The sequence below is a fragment of the Penicillium griseofulvum genome (assembly GCF_001561935.1).
Source record: "Penicillium griseofulvum strain PG3 chromosome Unknown contig_80, whole genome shotgun sequence".
NCBI lineage: Eukaryota > Fungi > Ascomycota > Eurotiomycetes > Eurotiales > Aspergillaceae > Penicillium > Penicillium griseofulvum.
In genome coordinates, this window is record NW_024467471.1 from 835,177 (window position 1) to 852,935 (window position 17,759).

The following is a 17,759-nucleotide window of genomic DNA, read 5'->3' on the forward strand; positions in this document are numbered from 1 at the left end:
TGGCTTCACCACATGACGGGGTTGATATGACTGCGGACTGTACCACGTCATTTTGCTAACATCGTTCTCAGCCTAGCCGTGATACTGGGCGTACTAAGATTTCTCCCTATGGCTGCATCGATCTCTTGAAGACTCAAATCTCCCATTGACTATGGATACCGGAGGAATATAAGTTACCAGCTTCGCTTTTGTGACTGATAGGTAGACATCGCTGGTAGCAAGTCTAATAGAGACACGGAAGATCATAGATAACGTTGTTACAACCTGCCCCTAGACTGGCGAGTTACAGACTGGGATACAAGACCACTATATCTGAGCATTATGTTCAGATATCTCAGCCTCCGATATATATAGTACATGGCATGACAACCGTCGCATATAACGTAGACTCGGCTACAAGCCAAATGTGGTCGTCATCAATGCTGGTGCAGACTGGAAGCTGGAATTCCTGTTGGACTATGCCATCTCTCGTTGTTTGCTTGCAGATTGAGTTGCCTGTTTTGCAAGCTCGTTTGTGCAGGGTATAAATACCTTGCTCTTTTCTCGATTGATTGATTGATAATGATTATTCTTCCTCTACCTCCCCTTTGCCAGTAACTGTAACAATTTCTCACCCTGGTGGCCGGACACAACCCATGATATAGCGTCTTGTCGACTCAGAGGATATGAAAGATGACCTGATGTCCTGCCTGCCGTAATTCCGTCTACCCCAAAACTAGTAGCAACGCATCGAGAGGGAGTGCCACTCACCAGCAATATCATTTTGGTAACCATGAACCCTCCCTCCCCTAATTGTGGGAATGGCTGGATAACGTGGCCGGATGATTACACCTCCGAAAATGGCAATCATAGATGACACATACACTACGCTCTTATAAACACCGTTCGATTCCTAATTAGGCAGTTAGCACGTGACTGTGCTTTTCGTACACACGACATTAGGGAATTAGTAGATCACGTGCTGTACGAAGCACAAGCACGTGACTTAAGAGTCACGTTATTGGTAATATCGGGCCGGAAGAACAATAAACCTTAAAACCTTAATTAAAAAAAATTAGGTCTATAGTTTACTGAGCGCAGCGCAGCATGATTAATTTCAACTTTAGGATATAGGATTATCGGTATGTAATGAGGGCTGAGTAGGCAGTTTACATATACCTAAGCTGGTTGAAGACTACACGACGTATAAGTACTACTATTCGCAGCGGAGCGATTATTCATCAAAAAAAGAGCTTACCTACGTAGATGCGGAGCGATTATTCATCTAAAATTGAACCTCGGGTGCGGAGCGATGATTCATCTAAAAAATCGATTCATATGCAAACAGAGTGCTTCGACTAATTGAAGTGGAGGAAACCGCTAGCATTTCAGACACCATTATTGGCGACCATACCTACAGGCGCCCATGGAGTGCTAATCTCTAACCTACCCTGGTACCCTAGTGGGTAACCTTTAGCCTTGATGGAGTTATCACGATATGTACCAGTCAATTTGGAGCGGGCGATCTTCACAGATCTCATATCTAAGCCATGATACTAATCATTCCGCCAGTCCATATCCAAGCCGCGATACTAATCATTCCGCCAGGGGCTAAGAACTCGCTCCACTAAGGAGGGTTCCCTCGCGTCTAAGCATAGAGCCAAGCTATAGTGGAGCATGGACTGAATAGAAATGATGCCAATAAAACCTCCCTCCTCCCTCTATTGAAGATTGTATAAATCGCTTAGCACATGCCGGAATTTACAGCAGACAGTTCCATCTGACGCAGTTCGTCATTCCTCTCATTCATTCGCTCCGTACCGACCTCAAAATGAGCTCCAACTCGACAACTGTCGATGTAGAGTCCACCATCGCCGATGAAACCTCGCACGCAGAGGACCCAGCAGAAAATTCATCCATCACCAACACAACAACGACATGGCACATGGCATCTGAAGTGCGCCAGATGAAGGGCCTCGACGAAGAAGGGGGAGGGAAACCTAGGAAGCTCGGCGTTTCATGGAAGAATCTTACGGTGAAGGGCATTGGGAGAGACGCCAATTTTAATGAAAATGTGATCTCCCAGCTTTATCCTTTTCACCACAATGGCAAAAGAGAGGTGCTGAAGACCATCATTGAGAATTCACATGGGTGTGTTCAGCCCGGGGAGATGTTACTTGTCCTTGGACGACCCGGGGCTGGTTGCACGACCCTGCTAAGCTTGCTCGCCAACAATCGACTCGGCTACGAAGAAATTACCGGAGACGTCACCTACGGAAACATGTCTTCCCAAGATGCCAAACGTTATCGTGATCAAATTATCATGAACACCGAAGAGGAGATCTTCTTTCCGACCCTGAGTGTGGAGGATACCATCAATTTCGCCGCTCGCATGAAGGTTCCCTATAACCTGCCACCGGGATTTGAGTCTCAAGAAGAATATGTGCAGTCATTCAAGGAATTCCTTCTGCGCTCCGCCGGGATAACCCATACCGCCCGTACGAAAGTTGGCGACGCATTTATCAGAGGTGTTTCCGGAGGAGAGAGAAAACGGGTGTCGATTCTTGAATGTCTGGCCACGCGCGCCAGTGTTTTCTGTTGGGATAACTCCACGAGAGGCCTCGATGCCAGCACAGCTCTGGAGTGGATCAAAGCAATCAGGGCAATGACCGACATTCTGGGCCTCACTACTATTGTCACACTCTACCAGGCGGGCAATGGCATCTACGAGCACTTCGACAAGGTACTTGTCCTCGATGAGGGCAAGCAAATTTTCTACGGGCCCCAGGAGAGCGCTGTGCCATTTATGGAGAATCTTGGCTTCAAGATGGATTCTGGATCCAACCGCGCAGATTTCTTGACTGGGGTAACAGTCCCAACCGAGCGACTCATTGCGCCAGGATATGAAGACAAGTTCCCCCGTACCGCTTCTGATATCCTTGCTATATACGAACAGTCGGGTATCAAAGAAAAGATGCAGCAGGAGTCTCAAAACTACCCAACCAGTGAGGAAGCTGCGACGAATACGGCCGTTTTCAAGGAAATTGTCTCTCGTGACAAACACAAGGGTGTTCCTGAGAAGTCTTCGGTCACTGTTGACTTCATTACCCAGGTGAAAACCGCTGTCACCAGACAGTACCAACTCATGTGGGGTGACAAGCCGACTCTTATCATGAAGCAGGGCGCCACGTTGATCCAGGCTCTTCTCGGAGGTTCTCTCTTCTATTCAGCTCCCGATAATTCAGTCGGTCTATTCATCAAGGGGGGCGCCTTGTTCTTCTCAATCTTGTACAACGCCCTGATAGCCCTATCAGAAGTGACCGACTCTTTCACTGGTAGGCCTATTCTGGCCAAGCATCGCTCCTTTGCTTTGTATCACCCAGCAGCTGTCTGCATCGCTCAGATCGTCGCAGATTTTCCCATACTGTTATTCCAAGTGACGCATTTTGGCATTGTCCTCTACTTCATGGTTGGCCTGAAAACTACGGCTGCGGCATTCTTCACCTACTTGGTCACCAACTTCATGACTGCATTGTCAATGACGGGATTCTTCCGGCTTATTGGCGCTGCATTCCCTACTTTCGACGCTGCGACCAAGGTCTCCGGTCTTTCCATTGTAGCCCTATTTGTCTACATGGGCTACATGATTATCAAGCCCGAGATGCATCCGTGGTTTGTATGGATCTTTTGGATTAACCCCATGGCCTATGGGTTTGAAGCGCTTCTTGCGAATGAATTTCATGGGCGAGATATACCGTGCTATGGCCCCCATATCATCCCGAACGGCCCTGGATATGTCAATGGCGAGGGTGGACAATCCTGTGCTGGTGTTCTTGGAGCAGAGCCTGGTGCGACGAGTCTCACCGGCGATGCATACCTGGCAGCCATGTCCTTTAGCCATAGCCATGTTTGGCGCAACTTTGGCATCGTTTGCGCCTGGTGGGTATTCTTCGCTGTGGCCACGATCTTTTTCACCACCAGGTGGAAGCTGCCAGGAGAGGGTGGCCGGAGACTCCTTATTCCCCGCGAAAAGCAACATAAGTCGAAGCATCTTTTGCAGCCCAGGGACGAGGAAGCGCAGCCATCGGAGAAGTCACCAACAGTCAAAGCCGGATCGACCACATCAAGTGAGCCTCTGGAGAATACCCTTTCCCGGAATAGGAGCATATTCACGTGGAAAAACTTAACGTACACCGTCAAAACGCCCGACGGCCAGCGTGTTCTCCTTGATAACGTGCAGGGCTACGTTAAACCAGGCACACTTGGAGCTCTCATGGGTTCTTCTGGTGCTGGCAAGACGACTCTCCTTGACGTTCTTGCTCAGCGAAAAACTTCTGGCACTATTCATGGATCTATCCTCATTGACGGGCGGCCCCTTCCTATTTCATTCCAGCGCTCAGCTGGTTATGTTGAACAACTTGATGTTCATGAGCCTTTTGCGACCGTCCGCGAGGCACTGGAATTTTCGGCCCTCTTGCGTCAACCTCAGGATACACCGATCGAAGCAAAATTGCGATATGTGGATACGATAATCGACCTCCTAGAATTGCACGACCTCGAGCATACGCTTGTAGGCCGCCCAGGCAGTGGTCTCTCCGTGGAGCAACGGAAACGGCTCACCATCGGAGTTGAACTGGTAGCAAAGCCGAGTGTTCTGATCTTCCTTGATGAGCCTACATCAGGGCTTGATGGACAGGCCGCGTACAATACTGTTCGTTTCCTTCGGAAATTGGCAGAAGTCGGACAGGCTATTTTGGTCACTATCCATCAACCCTCTGCCCAATTGTTTGCGCAATTTGACAAACTACTATTGCTGGCTGCTGGCGGGAAAACTGTCTACTTTGGTGACATCGGTCAGAATGCGAACGATATAAGGGAATACTTCGGTCGTCATGGAGCCCCATGTCCTCCTGGAGTTAACCCCGCAGAGCATATGATCGATGTTGTCTCTGGTTCAAGAGACGATGGCCAAAACTGGAACCAAATCTGGCTGCAATCCGCGGAACATGAGGCCCTCTCTAGGGAACTTGATACCATCACCGAAGCTGCAGCTCCCCCAGCAGTTCAGGACGACAAACGCGAGTTTGCAGTTTCACTGTGGACGCAGACTAAATATGTGACGCAACGCATGAACATCTCACTCTTCCGGAACACCGAATACCTGAACAATAAATTTGCGATGCATATCAGCTTGGCGCTTCTGAACGGCTTTACCTTCTGGATGATCGGAGACTCGGTTACAGACTTGCAGAAAAACCTCTTTACTGTCTTCAACTTTATTTTCGTCGCTCCAGGTGTCATTTCCCAGCTCCAGCCTCTTTTCATCGACCGTCGCGATATCTATGAGGCGCGAGAGAAGAAGAGCAAAATGTACCACTGGGCTCCTTTCGTCACTGGCCTTATCGTTTCGGAAATGCCTTACTTGCTCGTCTGCGCATTGTTATATTATGTCTGTTGGTACTTCACTTGCGGCCTCCCTGCCTCCGCAGATCACGCTGGCAGTGTTTTCTTTGTTGTTGTAAGTCCCCCTCATACTCTATGTCCATTTTCTTCGTCGCTTACATCTCTTCAGGTGATGTATGAGTTCCTTTACACTGGTATTGGACAAATGATCGCTGCTTATACACCAAACGCCGTCTTCGCATCCCTCGTCAACCCTCTCGTCATCACAACCCTTGTCTCCTTTTGCGGCGTCATGATTCCATACAGCCAAATCGTGCCGTTTTGGAGATACTGGTAGGCTATCCTCACATTAATTACAAACGCATTCGGACAGTTCTAACAATATTTAACAATAGGATGTACTACATTGACCCCTTCAACTACCTTATGAGCTCTCTACTGGTCTTCACTACCTGGGACAAACCCATCCACTGCAGACCAGAGGAGCTGGCCGTATTCAATCCACCCCCCAACCAAACATGCAGCGATTATCTTGACAGCTACCTCCATAACATGGGGGCGGGCGCAAATCTTCTGAACCCAGACGACACCTCTGGCTGCCAGGTGTGTCAATACACGCAGGGTGGGGATTATTTGCGTACACTGAACCTCAAAGAGGAATATTTCGGTTGGAGAAACGCAGGAATCGTTGTAGCCTTTGTGATTGGTATTTACGGGCTTGTGTTCCTCATGATGAAACTCAGGACCAAGAGTACTAAGAAGGCCGAGGATTAGAGAGGCTGTTGAGATTTACCTGTTCGCTTACCCCTACATCCACCGTCTGATGCCCCCGCGTCTCTTCTTTTTGTATTTTCCCAACTATGTTGTTCGATTCTCCTATCCAGCTGCCTATCTGCAGCACTCCTTTGACTTCCTTCTCATTATGTTTTCAAGATGGGGTTTGCCCGTTCTCTTTCCCAACAGCTCATATATCTGGCAGTGGTGATCTATTGCTTACCCGTTAGTTCTAGAGGAGTGTGCTCTGTTTCCCTTTCTTCTTTCTTTTGTTATAGACATCATAGACAGAGATACATCTAATACAGCTTGAGTTCCAATACTGATACAGTCACTTTGCAACAGTCAGAGATGTTCCAAGCTCAAATGCGTCAATTGGCTGGCCTTCTGCAACGACAACAAGACAACAACAAGCTATACTGGTACGAATAGAATGCATTGAGCGGTAGCAGAATTTCATGCAAAGGTGCCTAGAGATATTTCGGCATTGAACTATAATCCTTTCACCGGGACTGCAAGTTACCAGGAAGAAGAGCAAACTATCAAGGAGGGAGACCAGAACGTAGGTGATCAGCCACAAGAGAGAAAGCAAGTATCAGCCGACGTGCGATCTGCAGCTCGCCCAGTTGTATTCCAAAAGGGGTGCCCAGGCATGCTTTAAAGATGAGTAATCACTCCGGTCGACCTCGGGAGAGTCAATCTCACTCTTTGATATCTTGATTCCTCTCCAATCATAATTAGTGATAGTGTGCTGACATTCCTTTTTTTTTAAAAATTCGAGATTAGGTGAGAGCAGGTATGGAGTGGTTCAATTCTTATATATTTCAGGATATCAAAATGAAATTCCTGAAATTTGGCTTGAAAAATGAGTTCTAAAAAGGGCAAAGATTATCTTCCAGAGAGGCTGCGGGGAGGTGCTACCCCTGCCGCGTTAACCGCTCCTTATTATCTGGAGCCTGAGAACAGAGACATGCACCTCGCCCGTATAAGAGCTGAACCTGAATCTGGTGTGGGTATTGAAGGACTACAGAGAAGCAAGTTCCCTTCAACCATGAGGCCCCGAATTCAACGCAGATATAAGACCGGAATCTAGTACGGTCTAGAATGCTCCAGACTCAACCCCTTGAAACCGGTTGATCTTGTGCCAATTTGCTAATGGCCGGAACTGGAGATATTTAAACACAAACCCGCGCACTACACATCTTTTATACCGTCCTCGATCTTTTTCCTATATCAAAATGGCAAAAATCGGACCCCTTGCCAACAACATACCAAAGGACTTCCCTGAAGACTACCCTGTCTTTATGCTCAGCCATTTACAATGGAACGAGCAAGCTCAATATTCAGAAGGAAGTTCGCATCCACCTTGTAGTGGCCAAGAAGCCTGGTTCAAGAGATTCGTTAGAGAAATCAGCAGACTCGCGACTGAGACAGGCGATTTTGAATTTGTATATCAGGGGTTACCCTCAAACGGTCTTGGAAGCGAACCATGGGATCTGGTGGCTTTAGTGAAATTCGCAAACATCAACATATTCCGCAATACTATCGGCAGTGACCGCTACGCACCCTCTACATTGGAACACCGTGACGCTGCACTGAAGAACTGGAAGTTGCTTTTCTTCACTTCGCCGAAGTCTAGGTCTACCGAAAACTGTTAGTGAAGATACGGAAGACGTAGAGTGCGGATGCTAACTGTCTGTAATAGTAGTCGAATATCGACCTCGAAAGTTTTGCCTAACTAGGAGCCTACATGACTATATCTGTTAAGGATCTTTCAAGCCCTTTTTACTTGCGATAACCTGATGGCTACACGGTGTCATAGCACACGTGTATGAATGCGCAGAGGTTAGGGAGCCACGCTACGACAGAGATGTTGTAAGCCTTATGGGGATTAGGTTGACGTGCTGGATGTCACGATACCTAATCCTCGATATGTGCCAGAAGCTACTAGCATAGCAGACATGGCAGGATATGTGCGTTACATTAGGAACCATTCAAGGACGTTCGTTACCAAATGTAATTATTTTAATTACTGCCTTTCGTTTTCGGAATCAAAGCTACCCTTTCTATCAAAGCTCGGTTTCCTTTTTAGTTCGTTAAGCAGTGATTTGTCTCTTTGTACAAACTATCTTGGGATTTACCAGTCCTAAGCAGGATCGGACAGGCTTACCTATCTGGCACGAGGGTTGTTCCCCGCATTCCTCCACGATTTCGCACTCTTCATCAACTTCCAACGACTTTGCTGAGACTGGAACCCGCACAGACATGATCTATACTCTGCCCAAACAAGCTTGACAAACAAGCTGCTCAGGCTGCAAGCAAACAACGAGAGATGTGATATTCCAACACCCGGGTTGTGCGATAGACTAGCCTTTTCAGTGTTCTTCTCAGAAATCTTTTTTTCTTGTCGGGTTTATAGGTCGACGGCAAAAAAGGCGGGGAAAGGGCTGATTTATGCAACCGACTTTCTAGGTATAACCATTGATGCACTCTTTCTTCATTGATTGACTTAGCACGTAACATAAAAGCAAAGATCCTCTCTACAAAAGCCTTGTGGTATGTTTAACTGGCGCCTTGCTTCACATCATATTGAAGTCTTATTACGATTAACCCTCTCGGTGAAAGCCTTCTCGATAGACAGCTCGATGACTTGCGGTCACAGGACTGTGAACTCAATATCTGTGCTAGGAACTACTAAGAGTAGAAATGTTGACCTGTTGTGACAGTCTCTTGCATATTAATTTATTTGTAGTTCTCGCTTGGGCTTGAGGCCCCTGATATTGTAACTCCAGAAATAGATGCGTCTTTGAATCTGTACAGTAATCTTCCAGTCGTTCTCTCACAATGCATTGCCATCACGCTCCCCTCCCTGGTGACATCCCATATATACACATGATTGAGAATTCATCCACCTAGGAAACTATCATACTCGTCATCATCGGACTCCGATGATGCCATCCCTTTCCCACTGGGACTTGAATTCATGTTTGTCCTACCCAACCATTCCCCGTTATACTCCGCACCCATAAAACTATCATATTCATCGACCTCCGGAAACGCTGTTATCACCTTGATATAGCGCATGGAATGAATCCCCAACATATTTGGCTCTGATTTCTCGTTCGGAGTCTGAGCATCCAAAAATGCCTGTAGTGACTCTTCATCAATCACTATACACGTGGTGTGGTTTTGCTTCTCTTGCGTATTCACCCAAGATTCAAAGTGTGCACGAATGGAGTCTATTGACGCTTCATTGAACTGCGTCTGATCGGTCATGATGACTGGAAGATGTTGTGCCCAGATCTCGTGATATGGAGTAGGTTCTGCGTTGTGTAATTGACTCTTCGGTGTGGAAGCGTATTCAGAATATAATTCTTGTTTGATGTAGGTATTGAGTAGATTGATGATCTGGGGGAATGCAGTGTCCGATTCAGGAGTGTAGGTGGTGCGATAAATGACATAACCCCATGTCGCTTTGTTTCTGACGGCAGCGTGAAGACGTTGCGTCCGCCATGGTAGCCAACTCAGGTTCATTTTGATATATGTTCTTAGATTTTAGAAATTTTAATAAAGGGGGTGGAATATTTAAAAACTTTAAAGGAGAAAAAGGAAAAGTGAGTAGGATTATGCGGTGACTGAGATCGAGCTAGTAGGTGAGATGGAGCGGCTGATGCCAAGAAAGCTAAGCCGCCCCGTGGACATGTTATTGGTGTTTTCAGGGTTGTCATTGTTAGATGGATAATTTACATACGGAGTACAGAGGAGGCTTAGTAGAAAGTGCTGAAATCTACCAAAAGAATTAAATAACAGTAATATACATAAAAAGTGGCTATAATTACATTACGTGACGTTGTACGGTATTAAATATTGATATGATCTCGTGATGTATTTCCCCATGCGATATAGCGGCTCTTGGGTACCTGCATAGCCACCATACTGACGGCGTACACAAAAAAGCAATGTGGCTGGTCCAACTTGAGAAAGAGGAAAAGAGGGATAGCACAGTCCGTAGAAAATATCCCAGCAAAATATCAGTGAATCAGAAAACCTTCAGTTTTTAGGGGTAGACTCGACTGAATTAGGGATCTTACGCGATAAACACGTGACCAACACGCGAACAAGGAATCCCGTCCCGAGGGTGGGGCGGAGGGTGGGTGCGGAACTGGTCGGAAATATCATGTGACCTTAGAGGGACTCGACTCTTTTATGTATACTTCAAATTCACCTGATCAATAATCTCATTCTGATAGGATACATTGAAGACAGAGAGAAATAAAAAGGAAATATTTGTTCCATAGAATTCACATCTCTAATGGACATACTATGCATAGCGTTCTCTATATAACGTTCGGTTGTCTCAGACACTTGTCTCAGACACTGTTCTAACCATTGACAGATATAGAGATCGCATAGTCAATACAAAGGCTGCTGTTGGAAGCGCCTCCTATGTTACACCGAGAATGTATTACTAATATCCAAAATGCTCACTCGCCATGAACCACAGTCCCACGATCAAAACCCGACAGGTCAGTGCTGCTAAACTTCCAGGCTGGTGTCTTCCGCTCGAAAAGAATATCAAGCTCTTCAAACGTCCTGCCCTTGGTTTCTGGTAGACACAAACACGCCCAAACAATCACCCCAATGCTGAGGCCGCCGAACAAAAATCCAATCTTGCCACCCCAATTCGCCTCAAGAGGACTCATTGCATAAGGAAGGGCGGCTGTGATGACAAGGGAAAATATATGTGCAAACGAACATGCCACACCCATTGTCTTTCCGCGTACTGTTGTGGATGGGATCTCAGCAATCAAGGCATAAACAAGAGGACCGAGACCGAAGTTGTAGATAAGGTAAAATACAAGTAGCATGGATGACTTGGCGTAGAGAGCAGCTTTATTGGAAGATGGTGCGAGATCCAAAAATCCAATCAAAAACATCAAGGTTGCAGTTGCGGAACAAGTCAAAATATAGGGGAGTCTTCTACCCCAGATTGACAATAAAGGCCATGAAGCCACGTTACCGACTATACCAAGCGCAAATAAACCAAGAGAGAGGTCAAAGGCTTGATCTGTCGACACACCTGCCAGCTGGAAGAAGTAGGTACAATATGAAGACACAACGTTAACTCCGCAGAAGAATTGGCCACTGTAACAGATTGAGGAGATTGCAGTACGTCGGAAGTTTGTGCCCTTGAAGCAATCAAGGTATGTGGTTGTGGATATACACTGCTCTCCCATGAGAATGGTTTCCTTCATATGAGCCAGGGTATCGTCGAGATCCTCAGTATATCCAGTACGCTTCAGAGATTTTGCGGCTTCTTCGTATCGAGCTTTCTTCACCAAGAACCAAGGTGTTTCAGGCGCAAAGAAGGCTCCCAGGATGAAGAGAACAGGGAAAGCGTATTCTGTGATGAAAGGGATCTTATACGCCCATTTGTCAGGCCGTGTTTCCGTCCCGCGCAAGATGCCGATTGCAATAAACGACCCAGCAACCTGAGCAAAGTTGTTGGCTGCCAGTCCAATACCACGAAGGTTAACAGGGAGAATTTCTGAGATGTATGCCGGTCCGAGTACGGGGAAGCCACCAGTGAGGAGGCCAGTAAGGAGGTCTCCGGCGAAAATAATGCCGGCAGTGTTACCCAGAACTTCCATCAGGAGAGTTCCCAGAGACAGGGTTGTGCAGCATAGCAGGGTCTTCCTTGGTCCAAAACGATCGACACACCATCCTGCCCAAATTGGAGCGACTAAGAAACCGATGATAGGTGCGTAGGGGAATGCGGAGGTCCAAGATGAAGAGAGGACGTAAGTTCCTGATCCAGCAGGGTGCTCGTAACCAAAGTCTTTTCGGAATTGCGGTACACCGACCAAGCTGCCGAGGATTGTTGGATCGTAACCGATAACGAAACCAGGGAGGATGAAGTAGGCTGCCCAAAAGATAGCACTCTTGTGCTTTGAAAGGGCTTGTCGTACGGTCAGATCATGTTCTCGTTGAGTAGCCCTTTGAGAACTCTCAATCAAGTCATTTTTTAGATCTGGCGAGAAATCTGTGGAGGGTTGAGCTTCAGAGGGGGCCATTTTGAGCTGTTTTTGTCAGAATACTACAGACAGGGGGTACCACAAGTATATAGTCGCATTCTTATCCGAGACCCCTTGTAATACGTCGTCATTGTGAAAAGGCCGCCTGCCTAATTAAGCATATTTTCTGACCTTCTGTATAGATAAGCGTACTATGTGGGTACTTGACCCCGCGTTTAGCAATATAGCGCCCCTTTAGAGGTATACGGAAAAATGACAGCAGCCGAACAGGGACGCTACCCCACAGTCCTAGAGATATCCCTAAACCTCGATTAGAATGCGTTGAGCATTTATCTATCTCTCGATGCCTATTGCCACAGACAAGCTGACAGTCACGCTATTGTGATGTGGAATTGTACAGCCGGGGTTGAAATGGCATTACATCTCAGGTCGATAAGTCTTTTGGGGTCTCTTTTCCTATTGGAATGGTGATGATTGGCTTGCCGTTCCTTGGAAAGAGTTTAGGTTTATCTACCGGATGAGAAGGTCATAAAAAAGGGGGAGGTTAAGTTGCTTATCTCTAGCCCTTGACCGTTGGCTCGCTTGCTTATTTGGCTCACCTTCCTATTTGGGTAACATTCATTATCCGAGATCCGACCCCTTGATTATCTGCACATGTGGCTACCTTTGCAGCCGATTTCCGACCATCCAAGTTGATTCAATGCTGTATCCATTTCGAGCTCACTTTAGGGGCATTCTGAATTTCCGTCGCCTTATCTTCCTTACTCCATATTGCTCGATCTATGGAAGCCCCTACCATGGAGCATCTCCCAGAGCGCCATGATCATGAGGAGGTACCTGGAACTCTCCTCCTCGTTGATATAGCTCATGACAGCAATATATCCGCTCAACGGAAAGGAATAGTTCTTCAACCACAACCTAGCACAGATCCAAATGACCCCCTCAATCGATCACAACAATGGAAAAACCTCAATATCGGCATGGTATGTTTGTACACCTTTGCTATTGGAATATGCACAGCTGCGCAGTTTTCCATCATGACACAAATATCTGAATCGCAACGAGTCAGTCTTGCAGATCTGAATTTGGGCACTGGATTGATGCAGCTGATGCAAGGATGGGCAAATCTTCTATGGCAGCCTGTCGCCATGACCTATGGCCGCAGGCTAGTCTACCTCGTGACAATTATATTCTCGATAGGGCCAGTTTTATGGGTGCCGTTGGCTCATGGTGCCAGCCAATGGTACGCGCACCGCATTCTTCTTGGTCTCTTTTGCTCGTCCGTGGAGTCTCTACCAGAATTATCTGTCCAAGATCTTTTCTTCGCCCATGAACGAGGAAAATATATGGCCCTGTATACATTTGTATTATTCGGATCTAACTTCATTGCTCCTTTCCTCGCTGGGTTCATAGCGGATGGCTTGAACTGGAAATGGGTTATGTACCTTGCTACCATATTTCTGGGTATCTGCGCACTGATCTTGTTCTTTTTCATGGAGGACACAATCTACTTTCGAAAGACAACTGAGAGCAGGGGCCAAAGATATGAGATTATCCCGCCGGATGACAATGGAGAGCCAGGGACTATCACTGCGGATCGACTCCAGACTGGAGCAGCCACAGCCCTGGGTGAGAATGGCATTGACACAGGGTTGAAACCTCGTCGGCAGAGGCTAGCGTTGGTTACAATATTACCAGGTCGTCCAACTCACAAGCAAATGGCATTGAAGAGCTGGCAATCGATAAAAATCCCTTTCTTCTTTCCTAATATTCTCTGGTGCGGTCTTTTATACGGGTCAAACCTAGCCCTTTACAGCGTGATTAATGCGACAATGTCGAGCATCCTGGGATCCAGTCCATACAATTTCCCTCCGACAATGGTCGGTGTCTCTTATCTGTCCCCTTTCGTCTTCGGTGGCGCTGCATCCATTTGGGCTGGGAAGATATCGGATGCCCTCGCAATCAAACTAGCAAAGCGCAATGGAGGTGTCCGGGAACCAGAACATAGGCTGTGGGGCCTTCTGCTATCCGCACCTATCGCTGCCGGCGGGCTGCTCATGTGGGGAGTAGGGGCCAGTCAAGAGGCACACTACATGGTTTTGGTTATCGGAATTGGCATCACCACCTTTGGAGTCGTTTGCGCAAGCGCGATATCATTGGCGTATGCTGTTGACTGTTTCAAAGAAATGGCTGGTGAATCCTTTGTTTCCATCAATATCATTCGGAATACAATAGGATTTGGCTTCAGCTATGCTATCACACCTTGGATCGACGCCGTGGGTCTTCGAAACTGCTTTATCTCAGTGTCGTTGATCTCGTTCTTTTGTACATATACATTCCTTGGGGTTATTGTCTGGGGGAAGTCATGGAGGAGAATGTCCGCAGAGCGATATTGGCAATTCGTTGCCACAGAAAGAGAGATGGCCCACTCCTAGTAGTGGTTTGATCTTTCCAGCTTGATACGGTTAATATATAATATAGATAGTGCCATATGTGTCAGTGCAAGATAGTTTTATAGTTGATAGTCTAAAGATTACTTATTCACATGGTAAAGCAAAGCCAAATCTTGGTAAAAATACCCAGACTAGAATCTGTATATCCTTAGGGAAATCCAGTCCTGAATCTGACTTCCAGATTAGGAAAGTGACTATTTCCACATTAGGCAACCAAGGCCCGTGCTGAAGCCGACCGGCTCGGCTCCCCAGCTGGGCAGATCCACATGGGTCGGAAGTGTATTTGTAAGGACTAAAAGGGCAAAACATATATCCTTTTTGGATATTCTCTTTACATATCAAGTCTTTCGAGTAAAAAGCACTGGATTCCGAAGTAGCATTTGTAGATGGTGCTTGGAAACAAGAATTTTCATTAAACTGCATCAGAGGAGACTATTCTTCCAAGGGGATTATGCGAAAACCACCTACTCGCTCTTAGCGAGAGCTTCCCGTCTTCCAATGCTCTTAGGATCCAGATATGGCCTCTCTCCAAGGCCAACAGCACGGTGTCCAGTGCGGGGACCAAGCTCCTCGTAATCATGAGTTGCTGCGTGGTAGACCGATCGGTTATCCCAGATAGCTATAATAATAGTTAGATATGGGGGTTGTAAATTTCTAGGAATCATAGGGTCATACCAAGATCGTTCGGGTTCTGCCAGCGATTGCGCACCTGCAGGTCGTGGTTCTCAACAATGAGAGTTACGAACCAGTCGAGAAGGTGACGGCTCTCCTCCTCGGAAACACCATTGACTCTCTGCACATGCGAGCCAACAGCGAAGACACTCTTCCAACCGGTGACAGGGTTGGTACGGATGACAGGGTGCTCAGCTCGGAGCTCTTCTCCGACGTTCTCAGGCGCACCACGAGGACCAGGGTGGATTGAGAACTCGTTGCGTTTGGCGACTTCGTTGAAACCGGGCTGCGCATAGGTTGCGGTCAAGCTCTCTAGGAACTTCTGGTAGGGCTCGGAGATACGATCGTAAACCTCGTATCCTGAGGCCCACAGGGTGTCTAAAAGAGAATTAGTCTCCCTGGGCCATTTCATAGAGAGTATAAAATTTGGTCTTACCTCCACCGGTTTTCGGAAGCTCTGTGAGACGGAGGAGAGTGTAATCGCTAGGAATAGGCTCGAAGGTGATGTCACTGTGCCACTCCCTGCGCGCACTCTGCTTTCGCACGATCCTGTCCTTGTACAGCTTTCCTAGGCTTGCGGAGCTGATCACGCTGATCTCATCGTCCTTGACGCTGTGCTCCCGAGCAGAGTTTGCTACTGGGTGGATATGCAGTCCAGATGTGCTTGGCTTGCCGGAGAGTTCACCTAGTCGTTGGACAAGCTCCTTTTGTAGGTCGTTGTCTAGACTATCCTGCTTGCGGAAGAAGACAACTCCTCGTTGCGAGACTAAGATGGTATGTCAGTTCTGTCCATCATGTTTGATCACTGATATAACTAACTAGTTAAAGCAAGCTCCCTGAGCAGATCATCGGAATTGGGAGCACGCAGGAAGTCCTTCAAGTTGGCGTTGGGAAATTCGCGTCCAATGACTGGAGTAACATCGAAGGACTCGAACGCATCGAGAGTTCCGTTGGACTTGAGGGGCTCACGTGCGAGACCTGTCAGTGTGATCTTGTCCTCGACGATGGGAACCACCGTAGGTGCGGTTTGGGTGACAGCGGATGCCATAGTAAGGGTGTTGGATGGAGTAGTAGTTGTTGGTTCGCGTTGGTTGTTGATGCTGGAAAGTTACAGCTGGGACTATGAGGTCCATCTTATACTCCGTGAGGTTCAGGAAGTTGCCGGTTATCCGCTTGCGACATCTGCTCGTTGTTGTGCCCAGCCATCATTGTCACAACCCCGCAGATCTGGAACGTGGTTGTCGCACAGTTAGAACGAAAGCACGTCTTATATGTTGATCGTTCTGGTAGATAACAGTCAATTTCTGCTGTCAAACTGGACATTCGTCATTTTCCCCAGGAATTGGTTGACGTCCTGCCATCTGGAGCTGTCACTGTGATGGGATCATATATAGTGGAGGTTGCGCAACATGGTCGATTACGAACGACACCATGCCTATAGGAGGTAGGGTCAGAAGCTGCATTCAATCAGATTAATGCACGATAATCTCACAGCTCGCTTATTTTAAATTAACTATTCGTTGGCTGGACGGACATCATACTATATGCATCTACTCAAGCACGCCATGTAGGTCCGACCAATCGCATCAAAAAGGGGAGTATCTTGCGCTAGATCGACACTTGACTATAATGAATCAATTGTAATAACTAGCGTTTTATAGTCTTATGCAGCATAAGCCAAGTGAAAATTGTGTTCATTGCTCTAATATCAGAACTATACGGAGTAACCCCCATTCATTAACGGACTAAGGCAGGCTATTCCCGTTTCTTCACTTGTAATTGTACTAAAGCACAATGGTCAGACAGGTACGGAGTACTCAATGGGCGAATCTGAAATCCAATCGCTTATCTCCTTCATCCTTCGTGGTTGCCGTATATTGCATCGGACAATCTCTTGTATGCAGTCAATATCAACCACACATAGATAGACCAAGAAGGAAGTATTCATATTTGGTCAATTATAGCCACCGAAATCAATAGGATACTAACCTCCGAGACATATGTGAGGAGTAGAATGAAGAAAACAGGCAGCGCTTCGCTAGAAATAACCAGGAGATTGGTCACGAAAGTGTCGAATCCGAAGCCCGTCAGGTAGGTGGGACAACGTATCGGCTTGAGAATCTTTGAAGCATGTGGGACGTAATTGGTTCTTGATTTTGCAGGGATCCTTAGCTTCGGTCATCGCGAATGATTGGGCTGACAATGATGGTTTCTCCCTGTGAGTATGTGTTAGTCCCTGTGAATACTGAGATGGACTCATTCGGATAGTGGCATCTAGCCGATCCAAAGCTATTGCAACCAAATTGTGATATGTGTTGTCCATTTCCTTCCACCTATGATAAGTCTAGGTTGTCTGGGGTGTTTTTGTACAGCCTCCAAGGGCGATTTCATCGGGACATTTTGCGTTAGAACATGATTTTACTGACCAAAGATCATTTGGCAC

The 17,759-nt window shown here is 47.0% G+C and overlaps 6 protein-coding genes across 6 annotated transcripts; 3 read left to right on the plus strand and 3 right to left on the minus strand.

The window, feature by feature from the left end:
• Positions 1-1,810: 1,810 nt before the first annotated feature.
• PGRI_013370 (CDR ABC transporter) lies at positions 1,811-6,156 on the plus strand (the record flags this gene model as incomplete). The annotated part of the gene is made up of 3 exons (XM_040789050.1): positions 1,811-5,497; positions 5,552-5,715; positions 5,778-6,156. The coding sequence occupies 3 exons, from the start codon at positions 1,811-1,813 to the stop codon at positions 6,154-6,156; spliced, it is 4,230 nt and encodes a 1,409-aa protein (XP_040646003.1).
• Positions 6,157-7,394: 1,238 nt separating this feature from the next.
• Positions 7,395-7,814, plus strand: PGRI_013380 (uncharacterized protein; the record flags this gene model as incomplete). The annotated part of the gene is made up of 1 exon (XM_040789051.1): positions 7,395-7,814. The coding sequence occupies one exon, from the start codon at positions 7,395-7,397 to the stop codon at positions 7,812-7,814; it is 420 nt and encodes a 139-aa protein (XP_040646004.1).
• A 1,246-nt stretch (positions 7,815-9,060) lies between these two features.
• PGRI_013390 (uncharacterized protein) lies at positions 9,061-9,690 on the minus strand (the record flags this gene model as incomplete). The annotated part of the gene is made up of 1 exon (XM_040789052.1): positions 9,061-9,690. One exon carries the CDS (start codon positions 9,688-9,690, stop codon positions 9,061-9,063), a length of 630 nt encoding a protein of 209 aa, XP_040646005.1.
• A 950-nt stretch (positions 9,691-10,640) lies between these two features.
• Positions 10,641-12,230, minus strand: PGRI_013400 (Major facilitator superfamily domain, general substrate transporter; the record flags this gene model as incomplete). The annotated part of the gene is made up of 1 exon (XM_040789053.1): positions 10,641-12,230. The coding sequence occupies one exon, from the start codon at positions 12,228-12,230 to the stop codon at positions 10,641-10,643; it is 1,590 nt and encodes a 529-aa protein (XP_040646006.1).
• Positions 12,231-12,973: 743 nt separating this feature from the next.
• On the plus strand, positions 12,974-14,626 carry PGRI_013410 (Major facilitator superfamily domain, general substrate transporter; the record flags this gene model as incomplete). The annotated part of the gene is made up of 1 exon (XM_040789054.1): positions 12,974-14,626. The coding sequence occupies one exon, from the start codon at positions 12,974-12,976 to the stop codon at positions 14,624-14,626; it is 1,653 nt and encodes a 550-aa protein (XP_040646007.1).
• A 482-nt stretch (positions 14,627-15,108) lies between these two features.
• PGRI_013420 (TauD/TfdA dioxygenase family protein) lies at positions 15,109-16,364 on the minus strand (the record flags this gene model as incomplete). Its single annotated transcript, XM_040789055.1, has 4 exons — positions 15,109-15,263; positions 15,320-15,694; positions 15,753-16,082; positions 16,136-16,364. The coding sequence occupies 4 exons, from the start codon at positions 16,362-16,364 to the stop codon at positions 15,109-15,111; spliced, it is 1,089 nt and encodes a 362-aa protein (XP_040646008.1).
• Positions 16,365-17,759: the final 1,395 nt, after the last annotated feature.